The 17,835-nt window shown below is 38.2% G+C and overlaps 1 protein-coding gene across 1 annotated transcript in view; it reads left to right on the top strand.

The window, feature by feature from the left end:
• The first annotated feature begins 462 nt into the window (after positions 1-462).
• The window catches only part of AK5 (adenylate kinase 5), a 266,778-nt gene continuing 249,405 nt past the window's right edge, over positions 463-17,835 (top strand). Inside the window, exons 1-5 of the mRNA XM_068965869.1 lie at positions 463-522; positions 5,587-5,773; positions 11,647-11,814; positions 15,728-15,897; positions 15,995-16,108. Coding sequence (XP_068821970.1) covers positions 463-522; positions 5,587-5,773; positions 11,647-11,814; positions 15,728-15,897; positions 15,995-16,108 — 699 coding nt within the window. The remainder of the gene's footprint in view (positions 523-5,586; positions 5,774-11,646; positions 11,815-15,727; positions 15,898-15,994; positions 16,109-17,835) is intronic.

Below are 17,835 nucleotides of genomic sequence, written 5' to 3'. Positions count from 1 at the left end.
CGCGCGCACCCGTACCCACCCTCGCACCCCGCACCGCCCGCGCAGCGTAACTGGCCGCTGCCGCCGCCGCAGACCGGGCTCAGGAGGTGCAAAGCACCGCGTGTGGAGCCGGAGAGGCGGGCGGGCTGCTGCCTGGCGTCCGCCGCGCGGTCCTCCCTCCTCCGCTCTCTCCGCCTCTCTCCTGGCGGCCGCGCAGCCCGGAACCTGGGAAGCCGCGGCGCCGAGCCCGCAGCTCGGGCGCGGGGACCAGCACAGAGGCGCGGGCGGCGGGAGCGCTGAGACCACAGTCGCCGCGGAGAGGCGGAGGGGAGCCCGGCCTGAGCTGGCAGAGCCGAGCGTGTGAGTGTTTGCGCGTGGAAGCGAGGGCTGCACGGTGCTCGGCACTGACACCGCCGGCCCCGGCCCAGGTCGCCGCAGCCCCGGAGCCTCCCGTCTGCGCCCCAAGGCACGCGCGAAGCAGCCATGAACACCAACGAAGCCAAGGAGTATCTGGCCCGGAGAGAAATCCCTCAGCTTTTCGAGGTAGGGGGCTAGGTCTGGCAGAGACGGACGGGGAGATCGGGGCAGGGGATCCCCGAGGTTCTCGGTGAGGAAGCCGCGCCCCGTCCCACCTTGAAGACGAGGGGCACGCAAGTGAGGGCGCTTGCAGAAGCTTGCTCGCCCGCTTGCCCGGGGGTAGCTGCCTTTCTGGCGGATTGCTGGGTCCTTGGATGGCTCGGCTCTTGTCGGGTGGCTGGGCTCAGAAGCCCCCATCTCGAATATCAAGTTTCAGTCTTCAAACTGGTTCTGAAAGCAGGCTGCCCCCAGCGCATCCCTCCGATGTGGACTCCCAGGGTGGGCTGCTGGCAGCGGCCGGCCGCGCACTCCGGGGGCGAGGATCAGGTCAGGTGGGTACCCTGGCGCCTAGCAGCGAGCAAGGACTCTGAACCGAGGGGTCCAGAGTCCCAGTCCCTCCGCGCGCCGAGGGTCGGGACCCCAGCGTTGACTCGGAAGTGAGGATGAAAGGGGCCCGGACAAGGGATAGCTTGGAGGAGAGGGATGAAGATGCAAAAAAACAAATCCAAACCCATCAAAGGCAGCGCTACCTCCCGGGTGGCAGTCACCCAGCGCTGCTCTGCGCTTTCGGTGAATGAACTGCAGAGCACGTTTCCCCGTCGTCTTGGAAGAGATAGATGGTTCTCCTTCCTCACCTCCCCAGCCCATAGCTTTCGCCCGCCTTAACCAACCCACCTAGAGAAAGCCAGTCCTAGAGGGAGTGGCGAGGCGGGCGTGACTCCTGTTGCTCTGTCTTCTTCCCACCGCATCACAGCATCTGCACCAGGGCCCCCGGGGGATGGGGGACACTTTGAGAATGCGGGAGAGGAAGCTGGAGGATGAACTAGAACCTTGGTTAGTTCTAAATGACAGCCAACCTCCCGAGTTGTTTTGCTTCCTTTCCTTCTCTCTGTATTTGAATTTTAAAACATTCCTTAATCCTGTGTTTTTACTTAGGTTAAGGGAAAAAAATGGAAGCAAGCCAGGCTTCACAGAGCAAGTCCTGAAACCAGGTTCCCCATTTCTGAAAGATGATAAACTAAAGACTGATTAGTAAACTAGAAGTCGTGCATTGCTCTTTCTCCTATTTGAGGGGGGTTGTTCTGCTAAAAGGAATTTTATAACACTACTTGGAAAAATAATTTTGCCTCTGTTTTCCCAAACTGTCTTTAAATGGACCTCCATAATTACAGATCTTCCTTTTTAACTCACCTCTTAAGCCACCGATTTCAGGTCTATCTGAAAACAAGATATCCAGGTAAATCACCCACTAAGCGCAAGCCTGGTGCGTGAAACTCAAGTCTAGCAAATGTGTCACTAATATTTGAAAATAATCAGGAGATGTTGCATAAGGACAGGTCTTGAGGGTTTGTAGGATTCTTAAGAATTTTCTTTGTTTCTATCTTCAAAAAGTAAACATGGAGATGAAGAGCTGAAGGGTTTTGTCCATAAATACTACTACTGACATCAGTGTCATTCCTAAAAGAGTAATTAGAAGCATCTGCAGGAGGGTGACCTGATTGCAAAGTGCCACTTAAATAGTACTCCTATTTTCTTTATAAATGTGGGTACTGTTTTTCTCCTTGGTAACTGCAGAGAATTTTGATCGTTTGTACATGAAAATCTACACTGTTTATGCAAATAAGCAATGGCAGGTGCTTTTGTTCAGGTGCTATGCTTTTCCTTGGCTTTTCTGCATATGAATGGGAGGTTACAAAATAGTACACACCCAGAAAAGGAAGTCAACTTGCTTAGGTGAAATACAGAATTATAGAGTGCTTAAATGCAATTCCAAGCAACACGAAGATGGAAGGAGACTGCTGGTGACCTCCAAAGGCTCCTTCCTGTAAGAAGAATCTGTGCTGCTCATAGCACAAGAGAAAAGTAAAACTTGGCAGTTCTCCATGTGATGAATGTAGATAGCAAAACCAAATGCTTTAAGTTTCCAAACTGGATTTTATCCCTCAAAAATGCAATGTGGGTACCTATATAAAGTTTCTAGGTATATAAAGTTTCAATTAAATATCTATCAAACCCAAAACATTGGACACAGTTGCAGATACTAGACACCATTGTATACCAAGAGAATGATTATTGAATCTAAATATTGTCAAGCAACAATCTGTATCTTACTGACATTTCAGATTTCTTTTTGACATGAGACGTCACATGAACTAAAAGGATAGGTTCAAGTTTGGGGTGTGTTTCCATTTCTAGATTAAATGTTTAAGGCAAAAATCACTTTTCCCTAATTCTGTCATGAAATCTTAACTCTAGTTAACTTTATGGTATGTATATTGATCTTGTGTCGTTGTCCCTTAGAGCAGAGATTTGGCAATCCATTTGAATACTGGGGAAAGTCAAAATAGATTACTCAAGTTCTCAGAGGGTTAACTCAAATAGACTGAGTAAAACAATATCTGCTCGTTGTTTTGGATCCCTGATGGTGACTATTATATTAGAAGAAAAGATTTAAATTATCTATGAAGGAGTGGATCTCATTCTCGCTTCTGATATCTGTACCTCTTTTGGAGTCAGATTCGGTTAGAAAGGGTGGAAACATATTTTCCAGCAAAAAATTCTTCATTGAGTATGTTCACTCATTTTAGGGCAATAAAAGGGATAAAAACTCAATGTTGGCTTAAAACTCAACATTCAGAAAACTAGGATCATGGCATTCAGTCCCATCACTTTGTGGCTGATAGGTGAGGAAACAATGGAAACAGTGACAGATTTTATCTTTTGGGGCTCCAGAATCACTGCAGATAGTGACTGCAGCCATGAAATTAAAAGACGCTTGCTCCTTGGAAGAAAAGCTATGACCAACCTAGACAGCATATTAAAAAGCAGAGACATTACTTTGCTGATAAAGTTCCATCTAGTCAAAGCTATGGTTTTTCCAGTAGTCATGTATGGATGTGACAGTTAGACTATAAAGAAAGCTGAGTGCCAAATAATTGATGCTTTTGAACTATGGTATTGAAGGAGACTCTTGAGAGTCCCTTGGACTACAAGGAGATCAAACCAGTCAATCCTAAAGGAAATCAGTCCTGAATATTCATTGGAAGGGCTGATGCTGAAGCTGAAACTCCAACTTGGCCACCTGATGCAAAGAACTGACTCATTGGGAAAGATCCTGATGCTGGGAAAGATTGAGGGCAGGAGCAGAAGGGGATGACAGAGGATAAGATGGTTGGATGGCATCACTGACTCAATGGCCAAGAGTTGGTGATGGACAGTGGGGCCTGGCGTGTTGCAGTCCATGGGGTTGCAAAGAGTTGGACACGATTGAGCGACTGAACTGAGGGATAAAAAAATTAAAGATCTAATCTCAGTTGGTAAAGAATCCGCCAGCAATGCAGGAGACCTGGGTTTAATCCCTGGGTTGTGAAGATCTGCTGCAGAAGGGATAGGCTACCCACTCCAGTATTCTGGCCTGGAGAATTCTATGGACTGTATAGTCAATGGGGTCGCAAAGAGTCGGACATGACTGAGTGACTTTCACTTTCACTTTCAATCTTGAATGACTCAAGTTGCAGTTGGATTACCTATGGGGCACAGATTTTCTGGCACTTTCTTTTTATCCCATATATGTTTTTACAAGATGTAGAGAGAGGAATATAGGAAATCAAAACCATTGAGTTGGAATCCTAGGCCTACGAGTTTCTAGCTGAGTAACCTAGGTCAATTCACTAACATCTCTGAACCCTGATTTCCTAGTCTATGAATGAGGATAACAATGCCACATAGGACTGAAAGTACATTAAGTAAGCTAAAGCACACAGATAGACAGTAAGATGTAGAGTAAGCCCTGTCACGGAGTTAGCTACGTTAATGTAGGAGGAATGTGTGGAGTTAAACGCAATGTGTGTGTGTGTGTGTGTGTGTGCGTGTGTGTGCCCAAGTTCATTTTTTCCACTCCCTCTGCAGTTGAACCCCTCAGATTGAACATTCTAACCCATATTACTTAGGGTTTCAGAGGATTAATGAACCTGGTAGAGACTGCCTACCATTTTGAGCAACTCGCACAAGAATAATTTGAAAATAAAGTGCTGTATTTAGAAAAGCTATTAGCCTTTCAAAGAGTGTATGTTTTGTTTATTAATAACAGTGATAATAATCCTCAATGCTTTCCATAAAATACTCCAAAAGAAAACTTTCACATCAGTTCAGTTCCCAGGAATGAGCATTTCCAAATTTGTAGCATTTATATAAATTAATACTTGTGACATATCAGACACCAGGCTTTCTTCTATAATTTCAATTACATATTGAAATATACACATTGTAGTGATTTATTTTATATCAAATAGATTTTTTGGAGTCAGTCTTTATATTTTGAGTGTATTTTTTTTCTGATCAGAGAACAGTCCAGGATGTACCTGCCATGTGCAAGGAAAAGTGTCAGAGGCTGGATAGTGAGAAATAAATAAGACCCACACTGTATTGTTGAAGATTTTATAGGTTAGAAGAGAAGACCAAAACATAAACTGATGGTTTTAGTATGAATGACAGGTAAGAGTTTTTTCTGGGTACAATGAACACCAAAGAAGGGGTCTGCAAGCCAACCCAAGGGCTCAGTGGGGACTTTCTGATGATGATTATGATGGTGATTAAAACCATCAACGTTTATTATTTACTATGTTCCAGGTGTTTCATTCCATAAATCACCCTCTGCAACTGAGGCTTGGAGGCTTTAAGGATGGGTAGGAATGAAATCAGTCATGACTGGGGCATTTTTACACACTGTACTTAATCTCATATTGATAGAGTTCATCCATTTTAAACAATGCAGTTGCCCTCATTGTTTTTGTTTTGTTTTTTGCCTTAATTGTTTAAAGGACAGAGAATGCTGAGCTGAAAACTAACTGGTCAAGAATTTAAGGGGTTGTTTTAATTACTTAGTAAGAGCATAATTTCAACTCAAATTGTTTATTTAAAAAATGCAAAGAATCCAAACAACCCAGAATTTAAAGATGGGATATACACTATTTTGACAAAGGTGGTTTAAAAACATACTTTATGTGGACGTATTTTGTTGTTATATTTCAGAGCCTTTTGAATGGACTGATGTGTTCGAAGCCTGAAGACCCAGTAGAGTACTTGGAAAGTTGTTTACAGAAAGTAAAGGAATTAGGGGGATGTGACAAGGTGAAATGGGATACATTTGTAAGCCAGGAGAAGAAGACTTTACCTCCACTCAATGGAGGACAGTCACGGAGATCCTTCCTAAGAAATGGTAATGTATATGTAGAATAATAGTTTATATTTATAGCAATATTCTTTAAAACATAACATATAAACTGTAGGCAGTGATTTAATTTAATAGGTTTTCAAATGCTTGAAAGGATATTTGGTCCTGAAACAGGACTAATTTCTCTCTGCTACTAATTCTAATCTCCTCTATGATAAGACAAACACAATTACATACCGTTGTCCAGTACTTCACTAAAAGCTTAATGAAATTTTTTACTGACTTCATTATTTTGTAAAATGAATTACATTAACAAACTGAATTTTTCTTAAAATTACAATAAGACTTTTCCAAATAAGTAGATGACAGACAAAATTGATAGTTATTAATAACTATAACATTTTTATTAGCTAAGAAGAGATTTAACTTGTTGCTGTGTTTCCAAGTTCATTTTAATGTATCTGCATAAATGCATGTAAAGTTTATACTAATTAACTCAAGAAGGATTTATTTAGCAGGTACTGAATGCAAAGCATGAGATTAGGCATTTGGGTGCTATGAAAGAAATGGGATGCATAACCTTGTTTAACAATTTTAGGAATAATTTGGAACTAAGAACTGGAGTTCACTAGAGGAGATTCATGGTATCCTAGCTTTCCAAAATTTGTGTTTATCAAAATTAGTTCAACATCAGCCAAGCAGCCTTTTAGGCTCCAGATAAAATTGAGAAATGTAATAGTATTTGCAAAGTGGAATCAGTTCCAATCAGAAGAAGCCAATTAATTCTTTTCCAGTGGCCCAAATCATTCTATTTTCAAAATTTAAACCATTCTTAAAAATTGTACCTAGAAAAGTTTTAATTATGCAGACAGAATTTGAAACAGAGACAATTCTATTTGCAATAAATACAAGGAGAAATACATTTTAGTTTGTTTTATCTTACCATTGGGGCTTCCCTGGTGGCTTAGTGGTAAAGAACCCACCTGCCAATGCAGGAGACACTGGGTTCAATCCCTGAGTTGAAAAGATCCCCTGGAGAAGAAAATGGCAACCCACTCCAGTATTCTTGCCTGGAAAATTCCATGGACAGGAGAGCCTGGTGGGCCATAGTCCATAGGGTTGCAAAGAGTCAGACACAACAACTAAACAACAGCAACATCTTACCTTGACACCCTTAAATTTTATTTGAACATGGGGAGGAGTCATAGTGTATTAATTTTTAAGAAACACAGGCAAGGAGAAAAAGCAGAAATGCTATTGTCTCAGAAATATCTCCGGAGAGGAGACTTCTCTGTCCATGCAGGAGCTCCTCTAGGTCATTTAGGCTTCCATGTTCAAAAGAGCACCTGTAGGCAGTTATCACGGTGGCAGACCACTTAGGAAACTACTGCTTAAGGGAACACAATGATATTTCTGTGAGCTTGAAGGGTTCATACACCTTCCCCAAAGGGCTAATTTCCTTCCCAGAATGTCATAATATATTTGTATCTGGCTCAATGTTAAATACATGCCCTCTGCCCTTGTTAAATCAAGTGACAAATATGGGGAATTTCTTTTTAAACCTGTAAGCACTACAAACCTTAAGTATTACTGGATTTAGTCTAAGATATGTTTATGCTTTCAAATGTAAGTCTAAGAGGATGTGACATTCACCTAATTGAAAAGCTGCTCTCAGACTGGTTGTATAAACTAGAACTTTGTAGCAAAATGAAATTGGAATGCTTCTATTTTATACTATTACTTGTCTTCATTATATATAGAAGCCAGGCGGGCCAAGTATGTAGTAGACAATGGTGGGGATATGGTGAAACTGGAGAACAAGACTAGAGGGAACAGTCATTGTCTAAAGGCAGTCAAGCACAAATTTGGGGAAAACATCAAGATGAACAAAGCACATCTATGGGGCTGCACTGGACCCACTGATGACCATTTTGGAACCCTCAATTAGCAGAATGAGCTACAATAGGAATGGAAAATGTAGGTGTAACTTTCATTAAAATTGAAATTGCTTGTGAATTTTAGACTTTCCATACCTATTGACACTTTACCAGAATTCCCACTTAGAAATCTTTTACTTAATCATCAAATAAAAGCTTTCACATACTATGGAAACAAGAATGTTATATCACACTGTCTGATATGTGGAACATAGCCTAAAAGGCAGAAAATAGTTTCCAAACTGATGAATCCTGAAATAATAAAATTTTATTTTATGAAATGCTATACAAGTTTGTGCTCTGTAGGTTTTTAACTGTGATTTATAGAATACATTGTTAAAAAATAAACAGTATTGCTAACTTCCCTGAAACTTAAAGTGTTGTCATTATTTCTAGAAATAAAAAGTGATTTGTACATTTTTGCTGAAATATTGACAGAGCTATGCTAATATATAATTATCATGAAAAATTATTCTGTGAAATAAAACATTTTAATAATTTTTAAGCAACTTACTTTTCTAAGTAAAAATATAAAACAAGAATAAATTATTAGCTGACAGTTCTTTAAAATGTTATACTATAAATGTGAGATGAACATCCATTTTTTTGCAGTGTATGTACAACTGAACAAACGATTACTCATAAATTAAGAGTTTTAGTCCCATAGCGCCAAATGTCCATAGAACTTTTCTTTTGGAATATCTCATTGTCATCTTTACTGAACATGTCAAAAACTAAACATATCATATTTGCTTCAAAACGACCCACCTTTTCTTATTTCCATGGAGTCAGTCAATAAGTCAGTTGAGCTGTAAAATAACCATGTATTGAGTACTGCTATGTGTCAGATACGCTTTTAAGACTGAGGTTGTGTAGCCTCCAAGAAAGAACAAACATGGCACATGCCCTCACGGAACTTACAGTGTAGGATGAAGCCAAGCATTAAATATGTAATTAGAAGCGCAGTGACTGCTATAGGAAATACCATATGCTGATATTAACAAGGCAGGTGGATCCATCCTTGGCTAGATTCAAGGTGGTCTTCCTGGAAGACCTGATATGCTAATATAAGAGACAGAAAGCTGAGTAGGTGTCAGATAGAAAAGGACGGAGGAGGTTGAGAGTGTACTAGGGAACAGGGAACAGAAATACCTGACATAGGAGAGGCCTGGATAAAGACAAGAAGGAGAGCAGCCCAGTATTTCTGGAACATTAAAGAGAGGGCAGGAAGATACAGTATGAAATGCAGTGCGTTCCTATCTTTTAGGCTTTTCACCTGGCAGTTGTTTTTGAACAGGCACCTTCACTGATCTCTCATGTGTGCGTGTGCGCTAAGTCGCTTCAGTCATGTCCAACCCATGCGACCCTTTGAACTGTAGCCCACCAGCTCCTCTGTCCATGGGATTCTCCAGGCAAGAATATTAGAGTGAATTGCCATACCCTCCTCCAGAAGAGTATGGCAGAAGATCTCCTCTAGGAGGTCTTCCTGACCCAGGGACTGAACTCATGTCTCCTGCATTAACAGGCAGGTTCTTTACCACTAGCGCCATCTGGGAAGCCCATATCCTAATCCAAATCATGTCCTTATCCAAATCATGTCCCTCATATCCAGCACTCATTTCCATATCCCCTATTCCCCTCTTACCTAAGCCCTCACTTCTCTTGTGTGAATCACTTTAACAGCCTTCTAGCTGTACTCTTTCTCCTCCTACTTTTTCCCTACTCAAATCCATTCTAACCACCACCAGATTTATTTTCCTGGAAAACATATTTCATTATGTCATTCCTCTACCCCTAAAAAAGCCTCCACTGGGTTTCTACCAGATTGAAGCTGAAACCATTATCCTGGTGATTAAAGTCCTCCACATTGTGACCACACACTACCTACCCATCTTCTGGCTTTTCTCCATGTGCGTGCTAAGTTGCTGCTATCATGGAACTTTTTCTAATGGGAGAGGACAAACAACAAATGAATTAGAGGCCTCTCAGATGGTGAAGAGGTATGTGCTGTGCAGACCATTATTATAAGGGGCGATGTCCTTGAAACTAACTGAGCGGCTGCCCCAGATTAAAATGTCAGTAAAGTCCTCTTATAGGAGGTGACATTTAAACTGAAATGTGAGTGACAAGAAGCAGTTAGCCATGGGCTCAGTAAGGAAAGAGTATTTCAAGCAATGGACTTTCGGCCAAGTGTGAAAGCAAGCAACCAGTAGGGGTCTATTGCAGTCATCTGGGTAAATGATGGTAGTTTGGGAAATAGTTGTGTTAGTGGAGACACAGAAAAAAAAAAAAAAAAAAAACTGTGTTACAGATATGTTTTAGAGGTAAGTCTATGGGGACAGATGTGAAGAGTGAGGGAAGAAAATAGTTAAGGATAATGCTTAAAGTGGCGCCCTGTGTTGGATGAAGCAATTCAATTTCAAGGCAGACCAGGATAATATTGTTAGTGCCTTTACTGACATAGCCCTTCCCAGAATTTTCTAAAGAATACCCACTGTCATCTGTAGACAACCTCACTCTTTTCTTGTAAATAAAGTGAGTCCCATGAGTCAGTAGTCAATGACCTCATTTACTGTATGAACAGAAAATGAAAAGTTCTGCCTGATCAGCATCCCCTGGAGTGATGTGAGCATTATGCCATGCTAAAATCCAGTGATGCCCTTAACCAGATTTCTCATGGAAGGCCAGGCGACCTTCCGTCTCCTTTGTGCTGTTGCCTTTGGGGTAGTTACAGCTTCTCTTTGCCTCCTTGAATACCAGACCATGATGAAGAAGGAAGGATCTATGAATCAAATATCAACAGCTGGTTGAGGCCATGTGCCTGACTTGGGCTTGCCAGCTCTGTCCTCTGGTCTATTTGAATATGTCATTTGTATTTCCAACTCGAGTCTTGTATTTTATTTCTCCCAGCTGAGAAATCCTTTCTACATTTCATCACCTGTTCTAGTCTTTCGAGGTTCAAGTCCTGCCTCCTTTGCAAGTTCTTTTATACCACTCCAGCCCAGATGGATCTACTCATTCATTGAACTCCTATGGCGTTTACCATAGAGATAGTCATTTTAGCACTTAAAAAACATGGCATACATACTGCTACCAAAAATAAGCATGTAAGCTCTATATTGTAAGCTCTGTGAGGATAGGATTACATCTTATTTTATTTTTCTACTGAACCATCCTCAACACACTAACATGTCTAACAATAAATAGCAAATATTTGTCACTATTGTAGATATAAATTTAAATCTTCATAGTCACATTTTTTAATCAAGGAGATTAAAGATAATAAATATTGGGAAAGTAAAGTTAAATGACAATGAAAGATGTTCCAAATGTAGAAAATGTTCGCTACTCTCTGCCTTGTAACAATACCTTAAGGTTTTGTGCATTATGCCACCAAGCTGTTCCACGGAATGACACCATAGTACCTGAATCATAGTGACTGCATATCTATATTTATGGATAAATGAAACATTATATGATAGCATTATCTCCATGGGCAGCTGCATATCGTTGTGAAAGTTGTGAAGGTATGCAGTACACTACTCTAGCGAGCACCGTTTTCGGAGAACAAGATATACATGAACTACCAAGCAAGACTAGGCGAACTTAATGTTCCACTAGGGCCGAGGTTGGCAGCCTACGAACCGAGGGCCAAGTCTGGCTTCCTGCTTGTTTTTTATAAACAAAGTTTAATTGGAACACAAGCACATCCACTTGTTTACTTATTATCTAAGACTGTTTTCCTAACTATTAATAATTGTAGTATGAGACTCTATGACCCTCAAAGCCCCAGGTGGAGACTATCTGACCCTATAAGGAAGAGTTTGCTGACCACTTAAGGGGACAGGAATCTACTCTCAGTTGAAAACAATCAGAATCATTTAATTTTAAAATTTCTTCAACTAATTGGTTAAGGGCATAAAATGTTTTATTGTGCTTTTTTTTTTTTTTCCGTTTCAAAGTTATCTTACTCTTTTGCAGTAATGCCTGAAAATTCAAACTTTCCTTATCGGCGGTATGATCGGCTCCCTCCAATTCATCAATTCTCCATAGAAAGTGACACGGACCTTTCTGAGACTGCAGAGCTAATTGAGGAGTATGAGGTCTTTGATCCTACTAGACCTCGACCAAAAATCATTCTTGTCATAGGTATGAGGCAGAAAGCAAAATTCTTATGCTATTGCTCTCTTTGTTCGTATGTTTATGTTCCAAAAATTATGTCAACTATGCACCATATTTGCAAATACTTAGCTGGATAATAAGTAGAATAGAAACAAAAACTCGAGAGACAGTAGATGGACATATTTTTAGTATCATTTTCAATAAAATATATTGTTATATTTAATGCCTATTGCACTTTTATAGAATCTCATTACAATGTCGTAGAAATTCCTGGTCACTGAAAACAAGTGACCTCTTCAAGATTTATTGTCTTGTGGTTTTTATCTGCTTAATTTTTAACGTAGGTAACTGCATCCATTAGAAGTGTCCTAAACATGATGTGGTTTTTTTCCCTTTAACTCAACAAACTGAATTTTTACTATTAACTTTTGAGAAAAAAATAAATAATAATAATATGTTGGTAAAGATTCATATAAATGAATCTTCCTTATGACATACTGGCACCTACAATGAAATCTAAGTTTGATATTATTAGACAAGGAAATCTAATAGAACGATGTTTTACACAGCAAGTAACATCTGAGTATTAATGAATATAACTAGGATAATAGTTAATTTTTTTAATTGCCATGGTGAATCTTATGCTGAATATGAAAGTATCAGTCTGATGCCATTTCACAAGGAATAGATATTGAAAATGTCTCAAGTAATTTTACAACATGCATTTTTAACCACCCTTGCAATTCTAGCTTCCTCAAAAGCTGTAGAATTATGAGAGACCTGTGAATATGAAACATTTGTAATCATTGTCTCACTTCCAATTTGACTTATCTTTTGCAAAGATGACCAAAAGCAAAAATCTAGTGTGAGATATTCAAAGCTATATTCTAGCCAGCAGTTGTTAGCCAAAGGCCACATGTATACAGCCCCCAAGCAAAGAAATACTGTTCCCAAAAGATCTAATGATGATGGCAACTAGCAAAAAACATGTCAATAAACATAAGAAAAAGAATTCAAGTTGACCAGACTAGCAGGAGGGACATTTGTACGTCTATAAGTCTAATGAAAATAAAGTTGCAAATATATTTAGCCCTGGATTGTTATAATAATTGTAGTGTGAGAGTACAGAAATCAATTTTCTAAAATGTCAAAATATTCTCATGGTTTATGGCAGCCACTAACTACTATGCCATAAATCTCTATCTATTCTTGAAACTGGAATTTTTGTGTATGTGCTTAAAATTTTGGAGTTCTTACCGAGAAGACAAGGAAATGCCTTATTAAAAGATAAAGCCAGAGGTAAAGAATTGTTGGAAATTGTTTCACCATCTTATAATGAGATATTCTCTGTTTTGTTTTTCTTGTTGTTGTTAGTGCAGTATTGGTGATTATTATCAAGATAAACAAACGAAAGCTTGATTGTTCATGAAAAGGGTGTAGTACAAGTTGCTGTTGTAAAAATAGCACATGTATATGAATTTTTTGTACACTGTGAATTTTATATGAAAATTATTTTAAAATTTCCGTAAACTAAGATCTGTGGAGAAGACACAAATGCTCCAATCGCATCCACTTCACAGTTCTTTTTTACTGAATAAAATCAACTAGTTTCCCAAGGGTGTGATTTTGGTTTTAGACTTATACAATGTGTTATAACATTTTATGTGTTATAAGAATGAAACAGAACCAGTGAGCAAAAGTAACTTTTAGAGGACTGAGATAAGAGAAGAAAAGAATTGAACCTTAGGTTGTCTGAGAAAATTGGGACGATTTTATGACTTTTGAGGAATTATAAAATAATTGTACCTGAACCTTACAAATTTTTATTAGTTCCATCCTGACAAAGAGTGGGGGAGTACAGATCCCCACATCTAAATAAGCAAAATTTCCCTTCTGGCAATACAAAAAAAAATTTTTTAAGCTAGTCTTCTTGGCACAGATGTTAATGAATTTCTCTTATGTTAGCATAATTGTAAAATCTAAGAATAAGAGGGATCCTAATATTTAAAGTAGTGGAATTAAATAAATAGAGCAAATTAAACTTACTCTGGTTTCAGGGAGAAGAAAATAAGATTAATTTGTTATGATGCTTCAGTAGTCAAATTCATCCAATATATTAATGCTATTCTCTGTCAATTATGCTAATCATATTTTTTGTTTCTACTGTTGCCTCTATTAGTTGACAAAAAGCTATTTTTTCTTGAAGGTGCCATAACTTTCTTAGCATGTTTGAATTTTTTTTAATTCAGTGAAATTTGTGGTGTCTTAATTTGATGACTTATGAGATCATAAGATTAAGAAAGGTGTGAAAGTGTAGTTTATGAAAGATAACTTTCATTCTTCAGGGATCAAATTAGTTTGACTTTGTTGACAGCGTTGGTCATGTATTTATTTTTCTTCAAGCCATGATTTAATAGGCCAAAAGCAGCTATGAATATTTGAGACCAAAGCTTGCTTTTCATTTGGCAGTAATGAATTTAGTATAGTATTAACAGTAGTTTAATGATAAGTCTAGTAGGATTGTATTTAGAGCTTCTTAGCAAGAGAATGTCAAAAATGTCAATAAATTTCTAAGTTTAATGAGGCAATGAAAAGACAAAAGCCAGTTTTACGAGGATCTCATTCCCAAAAAGGATCTCAGTATACTAGCTGATCTTAGACTTCTGGATATTAAACATTTTTTAAAGAAAATAAGTCCTGGCCAACCAAGTTGACACACTCAGAATTCTCCTACAAAATCCAAAACAAAGTGAAACAAATACCTTTTTTTTGTTGTTATTATTAGTTGCAACAAGAATTTTTTTTTAATGTACTAAATAATGATATGTAGAATGATTTCTACCCCCAAAAAAATTGGTAAATGGAATTAGTAAAGAGACCATCAACTCAATTTTCTATTGACTTTTTATTTTCAATATGGTTTAACAAATTGCAATTATATTTCAGTGAATATTACCAAAAATAGTTCATTGCATATTTTAAAAATATTCTGTCTACACTCAATAATTTATGATTAAGTATTTGAAAATATTTTATTTGTATAATTGCCAACAAATAACAAATCAGAGTGGGATGATTGTTATGTGCATTATTTCAAAATTTACCCAGACTTTAGATTCCAATTAATCTAGGTTGTCTAAAAATATAAATCAACCAAGATAATATAATATTTGCAAATAAAATTTGAGGTATCTATTTTATAATTATTTAGGTGCTTATGTTTAAAAAGAAATAAATGGCATTTCCCAATTATTGGTATTGATCTGTGTTGCAAAATATTGATTATTTCATGCTAATGTGTCACAAAATCAAAATTATGAGTTCTATGAAGTTGTTCTACCTTAAAGATCTCTTCCATTCACTCTTCATATTTTTTTTTCACTCTTCATATTTATTGCATCAAACTTCTTTTGAATTTAAAGGCGACAAGGCAAGGAGATGCTTGGACAGTTCAAAGAAAAATTTAAGGAAGCCATGTCAATATTGCTGTGCTTTTGGTTAAAACTAATTTTTACATTTCACTGCACTTGAACTCTATTGTTGTGTAATACATTTCTGTCATTTTGATCATTGTCTTTTGTATCTCACAGAATTTTTTTTTATTACAGAGGATAAAAGTATTAGAGCTTACACAGAAAAAAATGGAAGCAATTTCAGGTGCATTATTCAACTTTTAAAATTAGTTGTTTACTAAAATTGGTGAAGGAAAAAAGGTCTCTTTCATTTAATAAGTTGATCATGACAGTTCTACCCTTTCCTTAGCAAAATCCACAAGTTCTCTGCATTCAGAGGTAGCTCTGAGAATGTCACAAACAAGTAGAATAGTTTCCACACTGGTTGCTGGTCTAGACTCTTCATCTCAAGGTAAAGACAATAGCTGTATAAAAGGGGATTTCTTATTGTATCAGAAGGTCACAGTTTTGCTTGTTTTAAATGACAGGTGGTCCAGGAAGTGGAAAGGGTACTCAGAGTTTGAAAATCGCAGAACGTTATGGATTTCAGTATATTTCAGTAGGAGAACTATTAAGGAAGAAGATCCATAGTACCAGCAGCAATAGGAAATGGAGTCTTATTGCCAAAATAATTACAACTGGAGAACTGGCCCCACAGGTACTGTTATAATTTGCTTCTGTCCTGCAAAGATTCTTCTACGAGTTGTCAGTGTAAGTTTAACTGTGGTTTTTCATCTTTTTTCTTAAAAAAAAAGGAAACAACAATTACAGAGATAAAACAAAAATTGATGCAAATGCCTGATGAAGTGGGCATTGTTATCGATGGATTTCCAAGAGACGTCGCTCAGGCTCTGTCTTTTGAGGACCAAGTAAGACTGTCTCCTTATATTTTAAATGACTGTTGTGTGTGTGTGTGCTTAAATCTTTGATATTAAAAATATATACATTTCTTGAAAGACTTGCTGTTATTTGGAATGAATTTGGCCTGAAAATGAACAAGTACATAAATTTGGGTTAGCAGAGGTCATTTCTTTGGCACAAGTGCTTAAAAATTGAAGACAGGCTCTGCCAAAAAGAAAAGATAACTAATAATAGACTCCACATTCTCGATGCAGGCAGACTGATTTCGATCTCTGGTCAGGGAACTGGATCCCACATGCTGTAACTAAATAGATCCTGCATGTGGCAACCAAGATCAAGGATCCCATGTGCTGCAACTAAGACCTGGTGTGGCCAAATAAGTTAATTAATTTATTTTTTAAAAAAGCAAGTCATGATCAGTACTGCCCAGGGATGTAAAATATCACCCTACCTACCTATAACAAGGTATGGTTTATGGTTCAGTTTTCCAAAACTTACTTAAATTTGAGCAGACTATGCCTGCTCGATACTCAACAACCTATTTTAAAGGGAAATAAATCAATTAAAATATTTTGTTTCCTTATATATTTAACTATTTAATTTTGAAAAGCTAGTGTGACTAATTTTCCATTCAAAAATTTTAACTACAAAAATAACAAATATTAGGGCTTCCCTGGTGGCTTAGATGGTAAAGAATGCAATGCAGGAGACCTGGGTTTGATCCCTGGGTCAAGAAGACCCCCCTGGAGAAAGGAATGACTACCCAGTCCAGTATTTTTGCCTGGAGAATTCCATGGACAGTAGTTCCTGGTGGGCTACAATCCATGGGGGTCTCAAAGAGTCAGACACGACTGACTAACACTCACACACAGCAAATTTTATGTCTTGGTGTAAAAAGCGAATTTCCATTAATACTCTTCTTCCATTCCACTGTCTGTCCTCTCCTGAGAAATAGAAATAGCATTAAGCTTATTATGTATCCTTCCAAGCCATTTTCTATACATTGCACTTTTACACACCCAAGCATTGATATGTGTCCTGCTCATATACAAATGCAGTTTTAATTTTCATAGCTATTTCCCAACTGTCCCCCCAAAAGACTTTTCCAAGTTATAGTCCCATTGATGTTGAATAACAGTATATTTCCCAAGACCCTTTCCAACCAAATATAATTTATATTTAAAAATTTTGCCACCCTGATAAGTAAAAACAGTATTTTATTTTTATTTTTATATTTCTTTAGTTATTACTGAGGTTAAGTATATTTTCAGATACTTATTGACCATTTATATTTCTTCCTTGTGTGAATACCTGCTTTCCTTTGCCTATTTTTCTACAAAGTTGTTTATCTTTTGCTTATTTAGAGAAGCTTTCAATATATGACAGATATTATATCAAAGAGGACTGAGTGAAATAAGTTGTCAATTTATGTCTCATATAAAAGAAGTCTGGAGTTAGACAGTTTCAAGGCCAGAAGATAGCTTTGTGAAACCTGCCTTTGAATGTGTGTGTGTGTGTGTGTGTGTGCGCGCTCAGTTACTCAGCCTGACTCTTTGTGACTCTATGGACTGTAGCCCACCATGCCTCTCTGTCCATGGGATTTCTCAGGCAAGAATATTGGAGTGGGTTGCCATTCCTTTCTCCAGGGCATCTTCCCAACCTGTGTCTCCTGCGTCTCCTGCATTGGCAGGTGGAATCTTTACCACTGAGCTCCCTGGGAAGCCTACCTTTGAAT

Source organism: Capricornis sumatraensis, chromosome 2, assembly GCF_032405125.1.
Source record: "Capricornis sumatraensis isolate serow.1 chromosome 2, serow.2, whole genome shotgun sequence".
Classification (NCBI taxonomy): domain Eukaryota; kingdom Metazoa; phylum Chordata; class Mammalia; order Artiodactyla; family Bovidae; genus Capricornis; species Capricornis sumatraensis.
This window is presented reverse-complemented; position numbering and strand designations above follow the sequence as displayed.